The 25504-nt window shown below is 36.5% G+C and overlaps 2 protein-coding genes across 3 annotated transcripts in view; one reads left to right on the top strand and one right to left on the bottom strand.

Annotated features, from left to right (window-relative positions):
* The first annotated feature begins 10233 nt into the window (after positions 1-10233).
* Positions 10234-20372, top strand: LOC136036484 (gem-associated protein 8-like). Its single transcript, XM_065718747.1, has 3 exons — positions 10234-10711; positions 16847-16909; positions 20033-20372. The coding sequence occupies exons 1-3, from the start codon at positions 10291-10293 to the stop codon at positions 20248-20250; spliced, it is 702 nt and encodes a 233-aa protein (XP_065574819.1). The 5' UTR covers positions 10234-10290; the 3' UTR covers positions 20251-20372.
* Positions 20373-22408: 2036 nt separating this feature from the next.
* LOC136036483 (juvenile hormone acid O-methyltransferase-like) overlaps positions 22409-25504 on the bottom strand; it is a 35408-nt gene continuing 32312 nt past the window's right edge. For both annotated transcript variants that reach the window (XM_065718745.1, XM_065718746.1), the window contains exon 6: positions 22409-22704. In XM_065718745.1, coding sequence (XP_065574817.1) covers positions 22526-22704 — 179 coding nt within the window. In that variant the 3' untranslated portion in view covers positions 22409-22525. The remainder of the gene's footprint in view (positions 22705-25504) is intronic.

Here is a 25504-nt window from a genome sequence, read left to right as displayed (position 1 = left end):
TATCTTTCTTCGTATTTGGGGGGGGGGGACTTGGAGAAATTTTCAAGAATAGCAGAATGACATCTCATGGCTACACAGCAAACAACAACTCATTTCTAGGGAAATCTCTGAAAACTCAAATGTTGGGGAAAATTGAACTGAAACTTTCAAAATAGCTCTCTTAGTCTACTTGGGTCTATAATGGCGGTGATAGTAGGGTCTTGCAATAGGACTAATAAATTATATAGCCCAGTATTTCATAAATTGGGAAACCTACCACTGGTATTGGTGTTGTAGTTAAGGCCAGTAATGCTATCAATACTGTACTATTTTGGGACTCATGGCCGCTATGCATAATTAAATCGTCCAACGTAAACTGATAACCCTTATATGCTCCGTTTGGATTGTTTTGCTTACTACTGAACAATGGAGATGATTAAAGCCAAAAATGGATGTTATAGGAATATTTATTAATTAAATTTTTGTATTCTAGTGTGGGAGATGCAGCGATAGTGGTGACGCTCAAAAACTATGCTGACGTAAAAGCTAATTTATCATTGTTTTATTGTCTATATACCAAGGTATCAGATGCTGCAAAATTACTTCTTCTTCTTCTGTAAGAGCATTGTGGTAGGAAAGAACGGTAAGGTCGTAAAGTAGTAACGGTAAGGTAGTGGTGGGGAAAAAACGCTAAAACAATGAACTTTGAAAATGGATGGCTGATTAGCGTTTCTATATCCTAATGTTTTTGTTTTTTTTTTTTTTCAAAAGAGACTCGCTCAAAAAGACACATTAATGCTGACCATACTGCTGTTCAATGTTGCCGTGTGAATCAAGTCCATCTTGTTTCACTTTTGCTATTTTTTAAGGCCCATTCACAATAAGATTTTACTAATTCCAAGATTTAGCAATTCCTAATTTGAGCCAATCGGAATTTTTCATTGAATATCTCAGCCGATCATTAAACTGTATGAAAGATCTGATTCGTTAAAGTTGGCGTAAGCTACTTTTTGATATTATTTAAACCTCATTTTGCTGATTAAAGACAAATTTAACGTGTAAAATATACAAAAAAATATGTTAATGCAGATTAATATCGGAAAAAGACGCACTTCTTTGGACATAATAATATTTTCTCAACGACATGGATACTCCTTAAATCATAGCGAGTTTTTTTTTTATGATTTCACTGTAAAAATCCTATAAGTGACATTAGGCACATTAATTCCTATCATCGACACTGTAATGAATTTTTTTTTTTTTTTGGGGGGGGGGGGACAAAGAGTGCAAATCTGAATGGACTTGGATGGAGAAGTAAATGTAGTTGTGTAGACCTCAGGTGGCTTTGTGCTACGATGAGTTTTTCATAGTTGTAGTGATGAAAGTAAAATCTAAAAGATGTTACCAAAGAGCAAGAGAAGGTGTGTAACTAAAAAAAAAAAAAAAAAAAAAAAAAAAAAAAAAATCAATTTAGCCTAACCCAGCAAAATCGTAAAGTAAATTATACGAATTCGATAAAAAATATTCATTGTCTTTTTTCCTTTTTTATGTTGGGTCCAATTTAAAGTGACGGCAGTCCTAGCACTTCCAGAGCCTTTTCGTAGGGGATGTCACGGCGGCCCAAGATGATCGACACCGCTCGCTTCTGAATATATTCAAGTTCCTGGCAAAGATACTCTGTTCTAAGTGCTGAGGGCACCCAAACAGGTCACGCATATTCCAGAATAGGGCGGACATACGCTATGTATGCATACTTAAAATACTATATTCTGTTTCGAAGGGGTTAACTTAATGAAACTTATTGAAGACTGACGTTTGGCTGTTTTTAATTGTCTAGCTGATATGTATCGTTCATAGCAATTCATTCCTCACTTGCAGTTGCAGTCGAATATGCTTCCTCGCCTAGAAGTTGAGCATTTATTCGGGACCCCATTGAGGTTTGATTCGGTTGCCGGATTTCTTGTCCATATGACGGAAAAAGTAAAGTCGTAGGGGTAAATTCATATCGTTTCTGTTTCGGATTTCTCTCTCTGGCTAGTGAAAATTCGTTTAAAATAAATGACAGCCCCATGTTTATGCATCGGTGAGCCGTACTACTGGTACTGCTTTTCACATAGCTTTTTAAAACACGTATCTGTGATGTGTTTTCTGCCTTTTTAGATTTTCTCTTGAACTCAGAAATACCAATTTAATTTCAAAATCACCCATAAACAGACATACCAACCAGGTTTCACTATACCACACCAGAATCACCATACCAGGTGACTTGCAAAATCACCTTTGCTCAGGCATTAGCAAAGTTTCATCAGGCATTAGGCATTAGCAAAGTTTCATACACCAAGTTTGGCTTTTGGAACGTTTGTACAATGTCTCAGTTGTCAAAAACTGAGCAAGTTAAGAGGGAAATGCGTAAATACCACTTCGACTTCGACCTACTGGCATCGTCAGAGATTCACTAGCGCGGTTCTGGACACAAAAGGCTCGACAAAGACCACGTAATTGCATATACTGCACCAGAAACCAGAACTACTATTGACGAAACCAGCCGGATTTTACGCAACGACGTCGCTTGGTCGTTTCCGCTCGACAAAATATGTCGTCTTCTGTAAGAACTTTGTAAAAAAAAAAAAAAAACAACCTTGGAACGATAAACATTACCTTTTCTATTAGAGTTGATATTTAGTGACATGTGTGAACAGAATTATTTTTGATTCAAAGATTTGTGTGGGCGATAATTTGATTAAACGATATATCGAAATTTTTACTTTCAATATTCGACAATCGATGTGCCGGTTTCGATAATTACGATCATTTTTTTTGCTCAAATTAACTGTAGGTTTTGTCAAAATTCATTAACAGGAATTGTAATTATAGAGTATTTTGCGCAACCTTTTTCAAATTTTGAATAATATACAAAAAAACTTCCATATTACATGAATGGAATTACGAAAGCCCTGATTTGGAATTCCTCGGGCTAAGGATAAAGAAAAATAAGCTTCGGGCTATTTTTGGTGATTCAAAATCAGCAGCATGTTAATATTTTCTCCTGAGAGTTGGCTATTCCTTTCAGTGATTAAATAAAAAAAAATTCCTCTGTAAGTACAGAGCACCATTAAACCTTAAAAGAACAGAAATTGTTCCATGTATGAGGGGGATAACACCTCCTTAATATGTCGCTCTACAAACAAAAATTTCTTTTTGCATTTTTAAAATCTCCTTACTCTAATTAAACGGCTCTTTTGCTTCAGGAGCTTTTCTTAAATAATTGGGAAAAAAGGTTAAAATTCGCGTAAAGAACAATGTGTTGAGGAGAGGGACCCCCTCCTCATGCACGAAACAGTTTGTTCATTTTGTCCATTGTTGCTCCTTCTTTTAGTTGAAAAAATTTGTTTTTTCATTGAATTATTTTTCAGATAATGCTAGAAAATCCGCCTTTTCCCTGCACGAAAAATCTTCCCAAGAAAATTCCTCGTTGGAAACTTTCTTCCGAGTTAGATCCCCCTTCCTCCAGACAATTCCATGCCTGCTGAAAATTCCTCCCAAAAAACTTCTTCCAGACAATTCCTCCTGGAGAATCCATTTGAGCCAACTTTCGCTTGAAAAAAAAGGCTTGTTTTTCTTTTATTCTCTAATCATTTTTCAAATCATGCCGGAAATTCTTCCCCCTTGGAAAATATTTCCTGGAAACTTTCCCTTGCCATGTCTCAATGGAAAGTTTCTCCCCATAAAACTACCCCATAAAGAATCTCTCCCGTGATTCTTCAGACTTCCATGGCTTTGATGGGTACATGAGACTAGATGAATATTATATAACTAGATTCAGCATAAAAGCCAATTCACTTGATGCACCTATTGTTATCGAAATTTTGTGCTTTTAGGTTTGGTTGCTATTTGGTCGAGCTGCTCCCTCCAGGAAAAAGTTTCCTGGAAATTCTCCCTTGCCATGTCTCAATGGAAAGTTTCTCCTGCGTAAAATTACCCCATAAAGAATCTCTCCCGTGATTCTTCAGACTTCCATGGCCTTTGATGGGTACATGAGACTTGATGAATATTACATAACTGGATTCAGCATAAAGGCCAATTCACTTGATGTACCTATTGTTATCAAAATTCCATGCTTTTAGGTTTGGTTGCTATTTGGTCGAGTTGCTCCTTACTTAAAGTTTGTTTCCACGAACTATATGAATAACTGATCATGCTTGGATTCCACTTTCAGAAAGGGAATTAGTAGCGGGCATGGACATTAGTGTTATGACAAATTCTATAGGTATTTCTGATACCCATATTACAAGACTTCCATGACTTGAGTGGATCGATTTCTCTTGGAACTAAAGACTCCCTACTGAAAATCTGGATACCATGACAGATGCAGGCGCTGACGAATCTCGCCTTCTATTGTCTACTGAAACTTCGTTATGAAATCCCCACAAAATGGCTTGATCCTGTGGTGGCTGAATCAAAGGAACTGTCATGGCACTTGCATCTATTCATACAGATTCCAGTAAGACTAAATCCATGGGTCCTGCTATTTTACTCTCAACTTAGAGAAGATCGTCCGGGATTATATGTAATTTTTTTAAACGCGAATTAAAGTATATGGCAGTCGTGACGAGTGTGTTCTGAACGTAGTCTAGAAGGTTTTTTATCTAGCCTAGCCTTTCTGAGGCTCTCAGTGAAATTGGAGATTCAACCCCTACTAGATGTAGTTTATGAACAGACTATGCCAACTTTTGGATACAGCTGTGCTATATTCAAAAGCCGGATGTTCACCGATAAATACAAAAAAAAAACGAAATAATGTCGTATGGATATATACGTTTCGATATCGACATTTGGTGCGATATATCGATATCGACATTCAATATTGCCCTACACTAGGAAAGATGTATTTTGGTGGGTGTCCTGTTAATGGTGAAAACAAAGTGGAATATGCTGTACCAATTTAATTATAATGATTTATTTGTGTGTTTTTCATCTCGTCATGGTTTTTTGTCTTCCTATTTTGAGCTCCTCTTTTTCATTTGGTAATGACTCTGAACAATTGTGAGGTTATTGCAAAAAATATGAATTGAAGTTCTTATTGTATATAGCGGGAACTACCAAACAATTACTTTCTAAATTTCAACAGATGTGTCTGGTCTGTATATCACCCCAAAAAATAAGACTTCTTGTAATAGCTATCTAAAATGAACATATATGGAACGTTGTTAGTGTATGAACAGGAATTTTCTTTAATCTGAGACTGAGTTGAGTAGCCAGTGAAAACTCGTAGAATTAAAAAGGGAATAAAATAATTAAAACAAAAACACAATTTAGTTATTCGACCAAATAATAGAAAGCTCAAAATTTGCAAAATGAATATTAAAATCATGAATTAAAAAAGTGAGTGTGGGAGAGATGAGGAGATTCATTTATTGAATATGCCAAGTATTTAAGTGATTAAAGTTATTATGTCTTTCACAGGGAACTTTAATTGAGGCAAAAAGGGGGATTTTTGTTGAAGTAGAACGCGGGAGGCGGGGTCGAAGGGATGAATTTTCACTAGGGGAAAGGTGAGTTGCCTTAGGATTATGAAAGGCATTGTTAGTGAAACACAAGGAAATCTTACTACCTGAGTGAAATTTGGCTCTTTTCAGGGCTTAACCACACTCGACACGTGACTTTTCAGGGCCAGTTTAAACGTGAGAGGGTAGGTTTTTGTTGATGCTTGCATCGGAGCTATCTGGACGCTGTTATTGTTTTAATTTGCCTAGGGTCTTATTGTCCTAAAGACAGGAGTTGAGCTCATATTCACCTCTAGTCCTTGTTAAGACAACCGTCGTTTTTACACTAAAAAACGGATTTCTTCATCCAGTTGAACGAGTGCCGAAAATTCAAATCTATATCAACAAGCTTGTGAAGTAAAGCACAAGCTGTGCTTGTCTAAGTGCTTTATTACTATGGAACGACAACTAATATTTTCCTGGAAATTCCTAAAAAAATCTTGTATCTTTTTTTCCAAATTTTATCAATTGTGTCCAGCCTCAAAACAGCTTTTTCAACTTTATCCGGCCTCAAAACAGAAATGAAGAAGGCTGCCTCGTCTAGGTCAACAAGAGACGGATGAGAAGAGGATGCAAGCAATAAATTTTTGCCGAGTGAATCAAATTCGAAAACACAGACTTGTGATTCTTTTCAAACAGCCCACGTCCTCGTGAAAATGGTTCCTTACCTGAAAACAGAAAAAAAGTTGTTGTGATTAATAAGATTTGACAATTTTATCAATGGGCTAATTGTTCTTAATTTTATTTAGACTTTCTACAGCGAAAAACCGACACGAGATGGACTATAGAGACCTAGGTTTGTCAGAGAGACTTGTGCCCATAGCAACCCGAACTATATAAGCTCCATGAAACGCGGAATGAAGAAAAGTAACGATTAGCCATTTTAGTTGCCGACATGTTTACACAAGTTTCCCAGCGTACGATTATTACGGCCTTCAGCGGCATCTCAAATAAATAAATGCGAGTCATCTAGGGCCATGGGTCTTGTTTTCCAGTAAAGTTCGATTTTCCTATCCCTTTAATTGCTTGATAAGGGAATTAAAATGGGCGACTAAATTACCTTGACAACGGAATACGGCTCTTTTCTGAGCATTCGGGCGAAAGTAGTGTTAAGCGCATGAGGTCTGGGGTGATATTAATATTGACATGTTCAACCAAAGTGAGGTGATTATTAAGCATTTCATGTTACTCATTAAACGTCCAAGGGAGTTAAAATTAGTCAGGTGGGTATTTTTAAGAAACCAAACATATATGATGTTTCAGCTCAAATAGTAATGTACTGTGAGATTGTTAGCAATATTAATAGGAGTATCTAATGCATTTAGTCAGCTTCTGTGGACCCAAGTCAAAAGATCTGGAAATGTTAATTAAATTGTTAAATTTTTGATTTTTATCGATTAATTTAAAATTGAATTTTTAGTTTGTTTAGTCTTTTATTTCCTTAATAAATTTAAGATCTGGAAGCGTTAATTAATTTGTTAAATTTTGATTTTTATCGATTAATTTAAAATTGAATTTTTAATTTTAATTATTCTTTTATTTCCTTATCAAAACTAAAAGCATCACCACATATCATAAAGGTCAAATGTGTTGTAACAGTTCAACAAAATCAAATTGAGTAATCAAAAATAAACAAAAAATTGCTTTCGAACTGAAGTAAAATTTGTTTATTATAAAGTCAATGTACAGAATTGTAAGGTTTAAAATAAAGATTGTTTGTGCACTCCTTCATCTACATTCGATTTCCTTTTAGTTCCGTATGCTAATGGAAGCTAATTCTTAATAGTATTCTTAACTATAAAGAACCACACACTTGAATGACACGCAAAGGGGCGGATCTAAATCTTTGGTGCCCCTAGGGCCCAAATCTTTGCTGCCCCTAAGGGAGACACAAAGATTTACAGGGAAATCCCCCAAAAATGGGTATAGCGGAAGCAATTAACAGAGAACCCCAGTGTTGTTTTAAAACTATATTTTTTTGTGAATAGGCAGGTTAGTAGAGAAGTGCACCTGGCACTTTTACGATAGATAATCACATCAGTCAAGTTCTGCTATATATAAAAAAAAAACGCCAAGTGTGTCTTTTTTTTGCACCCATTGGCAGCATGCGTCCTAAGCCCGGGCTTATTGGGCCTATGCTTAAATCCTGTCCTGATCACATATCTTTTAAAATAAGTACATTTGGAAAAAGACAGATTTGGCCCGTAGAATAAATTTCTTGAAAAACAAATTTTCTATGTGTATTCCTATATACTTGAATGCATAGTCAAACATAGATAAAGTTAACATAAGAATAATTTAGAAGCAATATACGATAAAACTAAATATAATTATACCTAGACGTATTTTGGCTCTGTTACAAGTCGGAAATGTCATTCAGATTGATATCTATTAGTCTAGTTAACATTCTCCTCAACTAGATGAATGTTTGCAGGACTTTCATGACGGATATGAGTGAATGCAGGTATGCACCATAAGATTACATTTAACCAACCCTATCTAGCTTAAGGCAAATCTAACAAAAAAGAATTCGATGCAGGGTTGCGAAAGGGATACTTTTAGTGCTTTTTTGAAATTTTTTCACTCTGGGGGACACCGTGCCACTATTGCGTTAAAAAAGGCAACATTTTGAAAAAAAGGACACTTTTTGGCATTTTTTCAAAATCAATACCATGTGTATTTATTTTCAGTTTTTTCTTAACTGCAACTGCTTTTAATTTGTGCTTTGTGCTTTTCAGGTTCGCTCTCGTCTTAGGGATTTTTTTCGTATCCGCACTACTTTCCTTTTCAAAAGCGCGAAAATTCAAACGTGGTGAAACATTTGACTTGCTCAAGAGAGTTTAGAAAATTTTTTTGATAAAAAACTGAAGCAAGCGTATTACTGCTGGTAAGTAAAAGCTTAAGGTCTTTTATGACTAGTAGCCTACAGGAGTACGCAGAGGTGTGACCTGGATAGTAGTTAGTATCAAACTGTCCGATCCTGATTTGATTTGCTGCTTTGGTTCTCACTCCGTGTGACCGGGGACCTATCTAAACTTTTAAATATACTGGAAATATGAGGTTCTCGCGCCGTTTGACTTGGGGGGACCTATTCAAATTTTCAAATATACTAGAAATTTGAGCAGGTTCTCACGCTAGCAAAACGACCCGGGTTGCCGGGCCCTGGAGCCTTTTGGAGTGCACTCTGGATGCTTTTTGGGCCCCTACGATCGCTCTAGGTCGTCTTAAATCGCCCTGAGAATGGTCTTGATTTTTTTTTTTTTTAAAAACGAAAGCTGAAGCTTTGAACAGATTTCTTGTACAGGAATTCTGCATTAAAGTTTCCCTTCATACTCTCACATTCTTGTAATTTTCTCCTTTCTCTCTTGAAAAACTTGGCCTTTTCTGAACCCAAGGTGTGGCTGGACCTCTGTATAACGCTTCTGAATTGGAATCCGATGCTCACTTTTCGTAAGCCTTCATAACATGGAATGCACCGTATGTGAAATCCAGCACAGTCTTTCCCTTATAAAGGTTTCTTCATGCTGTCTAGGTTTTTCGGTTCGCTCCATCTTGAGCCGCTAAGATGGCAAAGGCCTAGCGCAAAATATTTCGGATTTGCTTAAACATTTGTTGTGCACTATTCTGCTTTTGGTAAAAAGGATTGCGATTAAATAAGCATTTCCATTGTCTCTAACAGACGCCATCGACCTCTTCTCAGAAGAAAGAGAGTGGGCAGAGAGAAACAGATTTTCCTCGAAAAACCATGGCTATTATTGCCACCAAAAAGCCTTTTTTTTTTCATTATTTGTCTCCTTATCAAGTTTGATCTCTTAGTTAATTGATTTCATGAATTTATTAATGCTTGGATGAAATAACGCTGTGGTTGTGTATTTTTACGAGAGCAGCGTTACAAAACGCGTTTGCAAAAGCCAGGTGAAAATGATGTGAAGCACGTTCTAAGCCAAGCGCGTTTCACTCGCTTTTCGATATCAGTCTGCGGGAAATGGTCGATAAAATTTTGCAGAAGACCAGACATCGTATCTGTGGTCTGCTGGCGCAAACCTTTTAAGCCCTGTCTTTATTATGGCGTTTTCCGGCCCAGACGGCTGGGGCGGCTCATAGTGAAGACAGGTTTTTATCGCCGTTTTCGTTTTCTCACGGTACAGAGTAGACATTTTGGCTGAAAACGTAAAAACTAAACAACACATTTTGTCATTCATCTTAATTCTACTCCAACTTTTCTTTACGTTCCTGTAACACCGCAAACGCAACACAAATGATTCAGAATCTTCTGCAGTTCCTGAAATAAGACTGTGCTTTCGAATTTTTTGCCAAAAACGATGAAAATGAAAACTGTCGTCCAAAAAGCGGCAAAGCCGGCTCTGGTGCCGGAAAATGCCATAATAAAAACAGGGCTTTACTGAATTTTCGGAAGAAGAGTAACTAGTACAACCAAAGGTTCAAGAGAACCCGAGAAATTGTACTGAATTCTTTTTCTTCTTCGCGTATTAGGAGATTTGAGGTTTTACATGGGATTTTACGTATTTGAAGAACCGCTTTGCTTTTACTTGAAAAAGAAGAACGTAAATCTGGCCCTGGAGTTGTGAGAAAACCATTTAAAGCCTATTTTTGTCAATTTTTAAAGTATATTGGCTAATTTTCTAGGAGGACACTAAAAGTGTCCCTTTTTGCTGAATTTGACACTTCAGTCCCTAAAACTCTTGGCAATACTGATTCGATGTTGGCATAGAAATTCGAAAAAATACGTTGCTTGTTTTTTCCACAAATGCAAGAAGAATTAATAGAATTAATCAACTCCAGTTTTGCTTCTGGATTTAATGATGGACAAAAATACATTTTTAGGAAAAAGGAAGTGTCAAACACCTATAACAGGCCTAATGTTTACGACAAGAATGCACCCAATGGAGTAGCCCTAAATGAACATTTAAACCCATTGAAAAATGTTGAGAATTGCCAGAACCTTTTAGAAAAATCTTATTCTGAAACAGATCAATCTCCATCCAGGCCAAAAAGAGAGCGTACAAGTGTGAGTAATTCACTAAGGTCTAGTTCTTTTAAAAGGATCAAAGAATCAGTTTCTGAAAGAGAAATCTTAGAAAACACAGAAACTGAGGATGTTCATTTAACAGTAGATAAGGATTTTATACAGTTTCTGAAGATAAGCATGGATCATAAGAAAGAGAGAGGTAATTTTCTTTTTTCAGGAACCATTACTTGAGCCTTGCCTACTATCCTAATGCTTGTTTGTGACCTAATTATTAGGTCATATCCAAAAGTTTACTTTTTTCAATTGGATATAGATCCAATCCCCCTCCCTCATCTGCAAATATATAGCCCAAATTTACTTCTAATACATTCAGTCATCTGTCACTCTTATTTTCTGGTTCTTGTTTTTTATTCAATTTACAGGTCCTACACAAGTAGAAGCAAGAGAGATGCATTGGTAGAATACATAGGAAATGGGTAAAAGACTTCTTTTTTGGAAAGACCATTTTTTTTGGCATTCCATAGGAAATAGGATAAAAGACTTCTTTTTGGGAAATACTACCTTTTTTAGCATAACATAGGAAATAGGGTAAAAGACTTCTTCTTGGGAAAGACTACTTTTCTTTGGCATTCCATAGGAAATGGGGTAAAAGACTTCTTTGCAGGAAAGACCACTTTCCTTTGGCATTCTTTAGGAAATAGGGTAAAAGACTTCTTTTTAGGAAAGACATTTCCTTTGGTATTCCATAGGAAATAGGGTGAAAGACTTCTTCTTGGGAAAGTTAACTTTTCTTTGGAATTCCAAAAGTAGCATTCCAGAGATAGAGTTCCATAGAAAATAGGGTAGAAGACTTCTTTTTTCAGAAAGATCCCTTTTCTTTGGCATTTCAAAAGTAGCATTCCAGAGATGGGATTCCATAGAAAATAGAGTAAAAGACTTCTTTTTGGGAAAGAACACTTTTCTTAGGCATTCCAAAAATAACATTCCAGAGATGGGTTTTGTATTGCCCTTATTTTACTACAACATGATGCAATATGAGTGTAGTAACAAGATCTTCACCTTGTCAGTGAAATTTCATTCATAAATAAATTTCAGTCATAAATTCAAAATGTGGTTTCTGTTTGGTAAATTTTTCTATTACAAATTCAAATTTAGTTCCTTTTTGAGCTCTTGAAAATGACAAAAATATTTCCAGTTTTTGGGGATAAAAAAGATTTAAAATGGCATAACCTAACCATTCTACACCTTCTTCCATCAGCCTTTATATTTTCAATACTTCATTGAAAATGCAGTCAATAATGTGAACAACAAAAAATTTACCCTCTGTTTTGGCAAGCAACTGAAAAAAAATATATATTTAATATTTTTCATTTATAGAATAAATGTCAAGCAATAAAAGTTACATTTAAGAATCAAAAGACAATAATCTTTCTGTTAATATGTGAATAAAACTGAAACACTGAAAGGATATATACATCAAAATAGGATACTTGGTATTTCTTAAAAGAGATCTTTCTTGGTAAATTTCAAGTGTTTGATTCTAAATAATTTTAATAATAACCTTATTGAGTTTTAAATAATTTTTCTTAATTGCATACTAGTTTTTTACCTTGTATAATTTTGGCTATATATTTGCACATTAGGGGAGGGGGGTTGGGGGTAAAGTAGGTCTATAGGAGAGCTGGATACAAAATGTGTTAACTACAATTATTCTGCACATAATGAGGTAATAATTGCTTGGTTGCCATGTTTTCTTCTCAGTAGCCCCTAATCTAGACTTGCACTCAAATTTGCACTTAGGCTAGGCCTGTTGATGTGATATAAGTACAAAAGGTAAGTATAGAATATTTTTATTGCTTTTCTAGGTAGAAGACAAATTACTACTACTACTAACAACTCATTGCAGCACCAAGCTGGCTGAGGACAACACAGCTATGCACACTCACCCTGCACCCCAATCTGTTTAAAGCTTCCCTCTTTATAACCTCCCAAGAAGTTCCCGTTTCCCTTAAATCTATCCTTACATTATCTTCCCACCTCATATGGGTTTAAACTGTTTTTGGTTTGCCCTAGATGGTTTTGCAATAAGCATGATATTTGGCAATCTGTCACTCTTCATATGCAGAATTTGTCCTAGCCATCTCAACCTTTCTCTCATTGTAGCCTTAGAAAGCAGGATTGATCCATTTTTTTTGTAAGCTTACTATTTGAGATGCAGTCAGATACCTTAAACAATCCATTGGCAATTTCTCTGGAAAAAATCCAGAAAATATTCCTCAACTTTCCAGCTCCCCTAAACCTACCCAAAAAGTTTCAAATTAATGTCTTACTTGCTCCTGAGTTATATTGTATTTGTTATTTTGACAGCCATGAGCACTTAGTGTCTTTTGACATAGTTCAATATTCCCCTCTAGAGCATTCCCAGAAAATTTCCACAGTACCCCCTAGATGATCCTAAGATATTGCAAATGTGCTTTTTATATGACCATGGTGTACATAATGTCTTTGATTTTGTTCTACACTATCTCCCCATTCCCTGTAAGTTTCAACTTAATATCCTTAGTAGTTCATAAGATTCTGCATTTATGTCCTTTTGACAACCTGGATGCACATAGCATCTTTTAATTTAGTTCAGCATCCCTCTCAATATTCCATGATATTTTCATCTTAGTATCCTTAGCTCTGCTAGTAGTACAGCCTCTAGATAATGTGTGTTTGAATTTGTCTTACCATGTACTGAAGTTTCAGTTTAATATTCTTTGCCATTCTTGAAATATTGCATGTGCACCATTCAACAAAATTTATGCACATAGGATCTTTTGATTTAGCTTAATATCCTCTCAACATACCCTGAATATTTAACTAAATAATCTTAGTGATTCCTGATATTCTACAGTTGCACCCTTTTTACTGCAGTGTCAATTGATTTTGCTTAGCAGCCTTCTCACAATTAAATGACAGTCAACTTCATATCCTTAGAAGCTCCTAAGATATTATAGATGTGCCCTTTTTGGAAACCAAGATGCACATTGTGCTTGATGGTTTGGTTCAATACCCTCTTAACCTTAGCTGACAGTTTCAACTTAATATTCTCAGCTTTAATATGCTTATTGCATATATACCCTTTTGACAAATGTGATATACTTCATCTTTTTTATTTATTTCAGTATCCCCATTAATATTTCCTGAAGTTTTCAATTTAAAGAGAACGCCTCATATACGTAATAAAAATACACAAATATAGAATTTCGTTACATAAGTTAATTCGTAAGTTACGTTACGTAAGTTACTAAAGTGTAAAGGGTGAGCTATTGTGGAGGAGATGAACCCCCTTATATACGTAATAATTTCTTTTCGTTTTAGGTTCTAATGCTGCTCCTTACTTCCACCTGAAAAAAAACTTTTTTTATTTATTTTCTCGTGTTTTTTTAAAATAATGCTAGAAAATCCAGCGGTCCCTTCATGGAAATTTTATTCCTCATGATAAATTTCTCCATGGAACGATCTTCCCAAGTCACCCCCTCCCCTGACCCCCCTTAACGTGAAAAAATCCCCCTAGAAACCTCTGTACACGTCCCAATAACCATTACTATATGTAAACAACAGTCAAAGTTTGAAACTTGCAGCCCCTCCTCCGGGGACTTTGAGTGAGTAAGTCGTCCCCAAAGACATAATTATTAGGTTTTTTGATTTTGCTAAACAAAATGGCTATCTCAAAATTTTCATCCTGTGACTTTGAAAAAAATGAGCGTGGGAGGGGGCCTACATGCCTTCCAATTTTTTGGTCACTTAAAAGGGCATTAGAACTTTTAATTTACGTCGGAATGGGTTCTATCGCGATATTCGAGGACCGCTGGGCCGATACGATCACCCCTGGAAAAATAAACAAAAAATACAAACAAATAAACATGCATCCATGATTTGTCTCCTGGGCAAAAATACAAAATTACACCTTTTTGTAGATATTAGCTTGAAACTTCTGCAGTAGGGTTCTCTAATACGTTGAATCAGATGGTGTGATTTTCATTAAGATTCTTTAACTTTTATGGGGTGTTTCCCCCTATTTTCTAAAATAAGGCACATTTTCTCAGGCTCGTAACTTTTGATGGGTGAAACTAAACTTGATGAAACTTATATATCTAGAATCAGCATAAAAATGCAATTCTTTTGATGTAACTATTGGTATCAAAATTCCATTTTTTAGAGTTTCAGATACTATTGAGCTGGGTCACTCCTTACTACAGTTTGCTACCACGAACTGTTTGATAGGAAGAAGTCGTAAGAAAGTGTTTAAAGGAAGGTGGAACTTGCTGGGAGGGTGTAAAAGAGGAAGTTTTGAATAGATTGCGACAGAGGAAAAGCATGTGCATCTATGTGGGGCTCAGACGGCATGGTGCTGCAGTGAATTGTTAGTAGTAGTAGAACTATTCTTGAGATAATGCAGATATGGCGTTTTGAAAAGAATGTATGTTACATAGTGTGTTTTGGTTAGTTCAAACCCCCCCCCCCCCTCAACAAGCCTTAAAAGTCTCAGTATAATACCCTTAGCTATTCAAAAATGTTACAGATGCGACCTTTTCATAACCTTGGCGTACATATTGTCTATTGACTTAGTTCAGCATTCCTTTAAAATTCCCTTAAGTTTCATCTTAATACACATATGACCCAAGATCAAGTATCTCCCCATTTTTCAATAATGAATCCTATATACAAACAATAGGCTAATTGCATAATTTACAGTCCTTGCCCCATTGGGTGTGGGGAGTTGTGTCATCTCTGTAGACATAGCTACTGGATCTTTTGACTATTTTGAACATAACAACTATCTCAAGGTTTGATCCCACATCTTTTAGGGAAGGGCACAGGATGGTATAGGTGGGGAGCAGGCTGCCCTGCAAGCACTTTTGACTAGCATTAAAACTTACAATTTCCAATCAAATTAATCCCCTCCGAATTTTCTACAAACCCTTCCATACAAAGTGACGTGGTGAAAAAAAAACCACTCATCCTGAACCCATATTGCTTGGTAATGAAATTAATCCCTGGAAATTTTAGCAGTTTTCTATTTTTAGTTTTTTCAGAGGCAACAATATAGCGTTGGTTATAGTAAAGGCCATATGAGTCCAATGTTTTATTATTTTTTTTTCAGAGGCACTTCATATGGAAGGGGTGTTCGTATACACTTGGGAGGGGGCTCATTCGATTGGAAATTGGAGGTTCTATTGTCCTTTTTAAGAGTCGAAGGTGATCGGAGGGCAACTAGCCCTCCCCCCACGCCCCTTTTCGCCAAATGCATTCGATAAAATTTTGAGTTAGCCATTTTATTAAAAATGTTCAAAGATCAGATAACGAAAACCAGTGTCGACACAGCCCCCCAGAGCTCAAAGGCAGGTGCTGTAAGTTATGCCCTTGGGACATATATGGCTCTTATGGAAGTGGTACTTGTATTAACTTCACAGAGGGTTCATTTGAATGGAAATTGAAAGTCCTAGTGTACTTTTTAAGAGTCATTAGATATGCTAGGGCAACTAGCTCCCCCCCAAACGACCTTTTCCCCAAACCCATCCGATAAAAATTGTGAGATAGCCATTTTGCTATAAGTAGTTCACGCACTAGATAGCCAGGGGGCAAATGCTTTAACTTATGCCCTGGGGGCAGATAAGATTTTACTTATGGAGTGGTCGCATGAACATCAGAGGTGGCTCATTTGGTTGGAAATTGAGGTTAAAGGTACCTTTTTAAGAGCCATCAAAAGTGATCGGCGTACATATACCCCTCCCCCCTCCTTCTTTTCGCCAAATGCGTCAATCAAAATTTTGAGGTGTCCGTTTGAAATGGTCAAACGATCATATGACAAAAGGATTCGGGGTCAACATATCCCCTCCCTCCCCCCAAAACTGGGGGAAGGGTTGTAAATTGTGTTCGGGGATTTAGTGTCCAGAATAACCAAAATGTCCAGAAAAATTAGATTAATCACACAAAAAAATCCCCCCGAATCCCCTTTGCACAACTACTCACCCTCCCCCCTTGAAGAGTGAAAAAAGGGGGAAATCGGAATTTCTATTTGGACGTATTTTTGGCTTTCAGTGGTCGTTTTCGATCCAATCAAGCATGACGAACCCCCCCCCCCCCCAATCTACTCTTGAAAGTATTATAATATTGTTTGCTCATGGTTTTGGGAAGAATGTTCTGATAGGAAACCGATTGCTTGTGTTGATATTTGAGTTAAAAACTCGTCTTTTTTTTTACCTCGTCTGTCTTGAGCATTATGCATTTTTTCTTTTTGCCTGTTAATTCTTTTCTATTTTTAATTCATGTCTTTCTTATTTTATAGAAGAACTGAAGTCTCAACGTGAAAAAGAAGAAAAGATGGTAGAATTTATAGATGTTTCTAATGGTAAGTAATGTTTCTGTGAATTCGAATTTACAGAAAAGGGTATAAAGCTGCTGCGTCGAATCGCTGGCATAACATACGTAGATCGAGTCTCAAATGCCAACCTACTCAAAAGACTGCAGTATAAACCTGGAAGGAGAACTTCTCCTATTGTAACCTCCATGGTCTTCTCAGATTGGCACAAAACAGAGAGCAGTATAGGCGACAAGTACATTTGCTCGTGAGGAAAGAGGCCCCGAGACGACCACCAAGGCCGGACGAGACTTAAATCTAGTATTTGCATGATAAACGCCCTATCGCTCAATTTGTTCATTAATTGACGCATTATAGAACCGTTTTTTTTTTAATTTTTTTTCAGCTTACACGAGACAAGACAAAGAGAAGTGACAGAATAGATTGAAAATATATAATTTGGGCTATATATTTGCACATGACAGGGTGGGGGGGATTTAGAATAAAGTATTTGGACAGTGTAAAGTTAGAAAACAATTCTTGCTATATAATATGCAGAATAATTGTGTCGCACACATTAGGCATGCAGACCCGCTTTACATTTTTGCTTGGCATCGCTTAAACAGACTTGTTAATCATTAGAGCTAAGTCAATTTTTGGAACCCCTTCCAAATAAAGTGTAAAAATCCTTTGTTTCTATTTCCTGGACCAGATTGAGGCTGCAGTTAGCACTAATGAAAGTTATCTTCAGAGAATATTAATGAAATAGTAAAATTAATTAGTTAAAATTCGTAGTTACCAATAAGTGGTGGTGCTAATATAGTGTTAAGAACGGATATATATTTGCACATGACAGGGAGGGGGGGATTTAGAATAAAGTATTTGGACAGGATACTGGTACAGGACTAGCCTCCATCATATGTAAGACAACTTTGAATGTTAGTCTGTACTTTTGTCTGATAAATTGATTTTCGTTATCTAATCTTTATAAGATTAAATAAAAAAAACGAGTTTTTTTAACTGAAAGTAAGGAGCGACATTAAAACTTAAAACGCACAGAAATTACTTCGTATATGAAAAAGGCTGCTTCCTCATCAACGCCCCGCTCTTTACGCTAAAGTTTGACTCTTTCTCTCAATTCTTCTTTTTAAAACAGTAAAAAACTTTAGCGTAAAGAGCGGGGCGTTGATGAGGAAGCAGCCTCTTTCATATACGAAGTAATTTCTGTGCGTTTTAAGTTTTAATGTCGCTCCTTACTTTCAGTTAAAAAAACTCGTTTTTTTTATTTAATTTCTGAACGTTTTTGAATCAATGCATGTTTTGATTTTGGCTCTCCACAGAGGAATAATCAAAACGAAATTTGCATATTTTTTTTTTTTTTGGGCTAAATGGCTTTCTCATAATTTTGATCGAATGATTTTGAGAAAAAAGAGCGGGGGCGAAGCCTAGTTGCCCTCCGATTTTTTGGTTAATTAAAAAGGCAACTAGAACTTTTAATTTTTTACGAATCTTTTTATTGGTAAAAGATTTACGTAACTTATAAATTAGCTTACGTAAAGAACTTTTGTATTCTCATGTTTTTATTACATATATGAGGGGATTCGCCCCATCGTCAGTACCTCGCTCTTTACACTAAAGCTTAAATTTTATCCCAATTCATTAAGAATGACCCCTGAATCACAAAAGCCGTAGAATAAATAGTTGAAATTACTAAAAATACTTTAGCGTAAAGAGCTAGGTATCATAAGGAGGTGAGCCCCTTATATGGGTAATAATTTCTGTTTGTTTTTAGTTTTATTGCTGTTCCTTACTTCCAGCTGAAAAAGCTTTTTCACATTTATTTTTTAATTTTTTTTTTAAATAATGCTAGTAAATCCTGCTCTCCCTTCATGGAAGTTTTCTTTTCCCATGACAAATTCTCGATGGAAAGTTCCCCCAGCATATCCCCCTCTTCTCAACCCCTCCCCCCAACCAAAAAAATCCTCCTGAAAACGCCTGTATACTTCCCAATAACCATTACTATATGTAAGCACAGGTCAAAGTTTGTAACTTGTTGCCCCTCCCACGGGGACTGTGGGGGAGTAAGTCGTCCCCAAAGACATAGTTATAAGGTTTTTCGACTACGCTGAATAAAATGGCTATCTCAGAATTTTGATCCGTTGACTTTGGGAAAATAATTAGCGTGGGAGGGGGCCTAGGTGCCCTCCAATTTTTTTGGTCACTTAAAAAGGGCACTAGAACTTTTCATTTCCGTTAGAATGAGCCCTCTTGCAACATTCTAGGACAACTGGGTCGATACGATCACCCCTGGTGAAAAAAAAACAAAAAAACAAATAAACACGCATCCGTGATCTGCCTTCTGGCAAAAAATGCAAAATTCCACATTTTTGTAGATAGGAGCTCAAAACTTCTACAATAGGGTTCTCTGATACGCTGAATCTGATGGTGTGATTTTCGTTAAGATTCTATGATTTTTAGGGGGTGTTTCCCCCTATTTTCTAAAATAACGCAAATTTTCTCAGGCTCGTAACTTTTGATGGGTAAGACTAAACTTGATGAAACTTATATATTTAAAACCAGCATTAAAATGCGATTCTTTTGATATAGCTATTGGTATCAAAATTCCATTTTTTAGAGTTTTGGTTACTATTGAGCCGGGTCGCTCCTTACTACAGTTCGTTACCACGAACTGTTTGATACGATAGAAGGCTTCATTAAAATGCTGTAATATAGTTTACAACAAACTGACTTTTTTTTAATTTATATTTGTATCTAGTTTGTTTTTAAATTATATATGCATCGTCTAATTCAGACTTGGCTTACCAGGTCTCTTATGTAGGGTTGCTTCCCTATGAGAAAAATCTCTAGACTTTAGTAATTTATTTATTTATTATTTATTTATTTTCTTTATTTCCCTCAAAAAATGAGGAGTACTCTACAATATAATATAAAGAAAAAACAACTGATAACACTTACAATCAAAACCTATCAAATATTGATCCAACACTAAAAAAAAAAAAAAAAAAAAAAAAAAAAACTTGCTAAATAGATTAGCCTATAAATCATGAAGAGCCAGAACTGTTACTAAAAACTGTTACTAAAATCACTGTGGGTGGCAACCCTGCTCTTATGGCCTAAGTGCAGTAGAGAGCTGACTTTATAATTCGTTTTTAGTTCCGTATTCTTCCGAATCGGGTAGAGGGTATTGGAGAGAAATGAAAAAGAAGAAATTAGAAGAGGAGGAACGCACAAAGCACAACATCGATTGCTATGGTGAAGATCTTGCTCAAGTGATTTCTGGAATGGAGATGGCCATGCAGCTGAACTTTCAAAGAAAGTGCCACCAAACTAAACCAGCCTATTGGCCCATTGTACCATTGAATTTTGGGTAATCTTGCTCCGTTTTTATTTCTGTTTGTGTTATTTTACAGCTACTTGATTTTAAACTATGTACCTAATTATTGTAGGATTCTTATACTTCAAGGACAATTATTAAAAACGATAGCCAAATTTAGTATTGTGATTTGTTTTTATTTTATTTTTCTCTTTAGAATATTATAGCGATAGCCTCAGGACTTTCCAGGATGCATCTGGGAATGTTACCACGGATTTGGTACGAATATTGTTATTTCTTGGAGCTGAGCCAATTGACGCCATACGTCTTGTTTGCATGAATCCTTTGGGTTTCAAGTATGGCCGTGTCCAAGATTTTTTTTTGGGGGGAGGGGAGGGTTACAATTTTTTTGGGGGGTGGGGTGGGGGGTACAAATCAAAAATTAATTTTGTTACGTTTTTAAGAGTCAAGGAAATATTTTTTTGTTTAGGGGGGTTAAACACGCCTACCCCTCCCCCTGGATATGGCCTTGGTTTCAATGGAAAAAAGTGGGCAACTGTCTTCCACTTATTTCTATGGTTGTATATTGTCTTTTAGTTACTTTTATCGTAGAAATCAAGACGTTACGTACGCGTGTAGGCAGGTTCCTCCCGCTTTTCCAAATGGTCAGTAATAGACATTGAGTGTGTAAAATTACGATTCCAAGCACTGCGATTCTACTATAGTTTTACAAGTTTTTCTGCAATTTCACGGATTTTATTGCCTCCCTCCATGGCTTATACCGATATCGTACGAGATCACGAAAATTATTTCGAAAATCATGCTTTGAATAAGAAAAACTGTATTGATTCCTTTGTCTCTTCTAATAAAGACGTAAATATGGCTTTAAGTTATGCTTTTGAAGATTTATTGATCCTTTTTTTCTCACAGAAATAGTTGGGAAATAGAGTGCTACTCGTATCTTAGATATCTTAGACTCGTATAAAAAGATCTTAGACTCGTATAAAAAGACTTCATTGCTCACAGGACTACTTCTTGATAATACTTGGTAATTCGAGGCATATTTTTCCGTTTTTCCACTGTCTTTTAAAGCTTTGTCTTGAAAAAAAGAGACATAAATTTCTTATAATTCATGTGTATAACTGTGGGTTAATTTATTTGGTTTACGTCAGTGACGTTTTTAGGCTATCGCATTATTCCTTACCCGTGTTTCAGAGAAACTGCGCCTTTTTGAAACTTTATTGGTTTCTGTGTTGAATTTTAAGCCAGTAAAATTAAATTCCACCTGTCTTTTCGCCTGTTTGAACTACCATATGAAATTTTAAGCCTTAAAAGGAAGAAAAATGGCACAACATCTTTTGCAAGTAAACTCTCTTTTTCTCTGTGTTTTGACTGTAGCATTCTGCATAACGATAAGGAAATTTATTATGTAACCATATAAAAATCTTGGAATATGAAAAGAATGAAGGAAAAAAGAATTACACCGCCATCAGATTCAATATAGAAAAATAATTTCGTACTTGGTAGATCAATTTATCCGGGGATATTCTTTAATTGATAGGTTTTCACAGACACATTCCAGTACGTCAAATCAGACAAGCGAAGGAATAAGAACAAAGGAATTTTTCCGAGACAGTGGAGTGTTCCAATGCTCTTGTTTACCTAACTGAGATGCAGTATGGTCAAATATAGCCTGATGTCCGGTAATGTCGGTAAATTTTACTGACTGGCTGGTTACTTTTACATATTTAGATGGTAAGCAGGTAAAGCTGTTGCAAAGACTAGTAAATTAATGGGAAAGTCGCAGTACAATTAGGGTATGTTAATTTTTCGGGTTTGTAGAGAAACTGTTTTGCTGAGATGCATGCTAAATGATTTATAGATAGTTTTTTCTACGTTAATAAAATGGTTTCTATTTTTACTAAGGTATGAAAACGAAAAAAGGGGTTTACCTGCGTAGATTTCTGTTTCCACAATAAAACAAAAATATATACATTAATTCGAAGCATGGCCTTACAATATCTATTATAGGAAAACAAACCACAGGCCAATGATAAATTATTGTGCAAATTTGTTCTCTTTTAAAGTGATCTGTCATCAGCTTATTGCTTGCTGTCATCTTTCCTGTTTGTCATCTGTCAGTGGTTAATTTTCTATCTTAATAATATTATTTCTGACTTCTACTGTGCTTTAGAAGAAAGAAAAGAGAAAGCGGCCTATGTTTGCCGATTTTTATTTTCCGAAAAAAAAATCAAAATAAATAAATACACCAATTTTGTGCAACCAGAAAAACTCCATTAAAAAAACAAAGCATTCACCAAGTAGATAATAAATCATGGTGACAGTGCCGTCTTTCTAAAATGAGCAGTCATAAGCTTATAGTTTGCTGTCATCTTTCCGTTCTTCGCTGGGCCTGTAATCTCCTGCAAAGTCTGTAAGCAGTCTTGGATGAAGAATTCTTGTAGTGCTGGTGGAATTCGCTGAGTGAAAGGATTCACAGCTCTTACTGCATCTAAAAATACCGTTTAAATGCAATTGACATAAAACTAAAATCAAAGAAAATTAGAATGGACGGAGGTAGGGGCTTTTATTCATACGAGTTGGTTCATAAAAAAGCTTAGAAACGTGAAAATCGAGAAAAATTTTTTTTTGGCACCCATCATGCCCTCTACCCCAAATAAATACATGCGTACATATCCGCCTAAAGAATTCTACATGAGTAGTAAAAGGGGTTTTCAGTTACTACTGGCCTACCCCAGGCAGTAGGGGCACCAGTTCATGAAAGCATAAAAGGGGGGCAAGGTTTTTTAATGAAGATGCACAAAGGTGTTTCTCAAAGCCTGGGGGGAGGGGCAAATCTGTGTTTTGTTCGATTTTCCAATGAAAATATTAAAAGAGTAATCTTTCTAAATCTAGGGCGGAATTGCTTCCCTTCTGTTAGCACCTCCTACCAAGAAGTTTTATAGTAATACTAGGTCATTGAGGAACTTACTAGCTCCTTGCGTCTCGATTTGAATGTTTTAGGCTTGTTATTCGAGTGAGATTGCATCTCAGGTGTGAATCCTTGGGTAGGATTCAGAGTATGGTGCACTCATTGGAACGCATTAAGAGGATTTGATACCATTAAAATCATTTTGATTGCCTCTACGTCGGCTGACCGTCTCAAAGAAATGGGTCCACAAAAAAATTCTCCCAGGAGACTAGTTACAGTTGAGCTTATTAAGAATTTGAGGAAATTTCTCAAATCCACAAAAGAAAGTTGAAAAGAAAGCGACATTGCGTCGGCAAGGTTTTCAATCAAAGGAAATTGGATCACAGGAACCTCCCAAAACTGAAAAATTGATCAAATGACATTTATTTTGAGCTGATTTTTGTTTTTACTAAAATCAAAGAAAATTAGAATGAACCGAGGTAGGGGCTTTTATTCACACGAGTTGGTTCATAAAAAAGCTTAGAAACGTGAAAATCGAGAAAAAATTTTTTTGGCACCCATCATGCCCTTTACCCCAAATAAATACATGCGTACATATCCGCCTAAAGAATTCTACATGAATAGTAAAAGGGGTTTTCAGTTACTACTGGCCCACCCCAGGCAGTAGGGGCACCAGTTCACGAAAGTATAAGAGGGGGGCAAGGTTTTTTAATGAAGATGCAAAAAGGTGTTTCTCAAAGCCTGGGGGGGGGGGCAAATTTGTGTTTTGTTCGATTTTCCAATGAAATATTAAAAGAGTAATCTTTCTAAATCTAGGGCGGAATTGCTTCCCTTCTGTTAGCACCTCCTACCAAGAAGTTTTATAGTAATACTAGGTCATTGAGGAACTTACTAGCTCCTTGCGTCTCGATTTGAATGTTTTAGGCTTGTTATTCGAGTGAGATTGCATCTCAGGTGTGAATCCTTGGGTAGGATTCAGAGTATGGTGCACTCATTGGAACGCATTAAGAGGATTTGATACCATTAAAATCATTTTGATTGCCTCTACGTCGGCTGACCGTCTCAAAGAAATGGGTCCACAAAAAAATTCTCCCAGGAGACTAGTTACAGTTGAGCTTATTAAGAATTTGAGGAAATTTCTCAAATCCACAAAAGAAAGTTGAAAAGAAAGCGACATTGCGTCGGCAAGGTTTTCAATCAAAGGAAATTGGATCACAGGAACCTCCCAAAACTGCAAAATTCATCAAATGACATTTATTTTGAGCTGATTTTTGTTTTTATGACACTTGGTATTAACCAAGCGACATATAGCGATCGCAAATTCTGTCTGTCCGTCTGTCTGTCTGTCGGTCTGTCCAGGTTTTGCTACTTTAGGCACTTCCAGGTAAGCTAGGACGATGAAATTTGGCAGGCGTATCAGGTACCGGACCAGATTAAATTAGAAATAGTCGTTTTCCCGATTTGACCATCTGGGGTGGAGTGGGGGTCCGTTAATATGGAAAATAGAAAAAATGAAGTATTTTTGACTTACGAACGGGTGATGGGATCTTAATGAAATTTGATTTTTGAAAGGATATCGTGTCTCAGAGCTCTTATTTTAAATCCCGACCAGATCCGGTGACATTGGGGGGAGGGGAGTTGGAGGGGGGAACCTAAAATCTTGGAAAACGCTTAGAGTGGAGGGATCGGGGTGAAACTTGGTGGGAAAAACAAGCAGAAGTCCTAGATACGTTATTTACATAACCGGAACGGATATGCTCTGTTTGGGGGGGGGGGGGAGGGAGGGTTAATTCTGAAAAACTACAAAAAATGAGGTATTTTTAACTTATGAAGGAGATATCGGATCTTAATGAAATTTGAAATTTGGAAGGATATCGTGTCTCAGAGCTCTTATTTTAAATCCCGACTGGGTCCGGTGACATTGGGGGGAATTGGGGGGGGGGCCTAAAATTTTGGAAAATGCTTAGAGTGGAGGGATGGGGATGAAACTTGGTGGTAAAAATAAGCACAAGTCCTAGATACGTGATTGACATAACCGGAACGGACCCGCTCTCTTTGGCGGAGCTGGGGGGGGGGGTTAATCCTGAAAAATTAGAAAAATTAGGTATTTTTAACTTACGAAGGAGTGATTGGATCTTAATGAAATTTGATGTTTGGAAGGATATCATATCTGTCAAATCCCGACCAGAACCGGTGAAGGGGAAGTTGGGAGGATAGGGGGACCTAAAATCTTGGAAAATGCTTAGAGTGGAGGGATCGAGATGAAACTTGGTGGGAAAAATAAGCACAAGTCCTAGATACGGGATTGACATAACCGGAACAAATCTGCTCTCTTTGGGGGAGTTGGGGGGGGGGGGTTAATTCTAAAAAATAAAAAAAA

Source organism: Artemia franciscana, chromosome 15, assembly GCF_032884065.1.
Source record: "Artemia franciscana chromosome 15, ASM3288406v1, whole genome shotgun sequence".
Taxonomy (NCBI): domain Eukaryota; kingdom Metazoa; phylum Arthropoda; class Branchiopoda; order Anostraca; family Artemiidae; genus Artemia; species Artemia franciscana.
The sequence above is the reverse complement of the archived record's forward strand: the minus strand, read 5'-3'. Positions and strand labels throughout refer to the sequence as shown.

Excerpts from the sequence above, each read along its gene's own strand:
- LOC136036484 (XM_065718747.1), top strand. The coding sequence starts at position 10,291 with ATGCAAGAAGAATTAATAGAATTAATCAACTCCAGTTTTGCTTCTGGA. Across the intron at positions 10,712-16,846 it reads GGATCATAAGAAAGAGAGAG|AAGAACTGAAGTCTCAACGT; the intron begins GTAATTTTCTTT and ends CTTATTTTATAG. Across the intron at positions 16,910-20,032 it reads ATTTATAGATGTTTCTAATG|TTCCGTATTCTTCCGAATCG; the intron begins GTAAGTAATGTT and ends ATTCGTTTTTAG.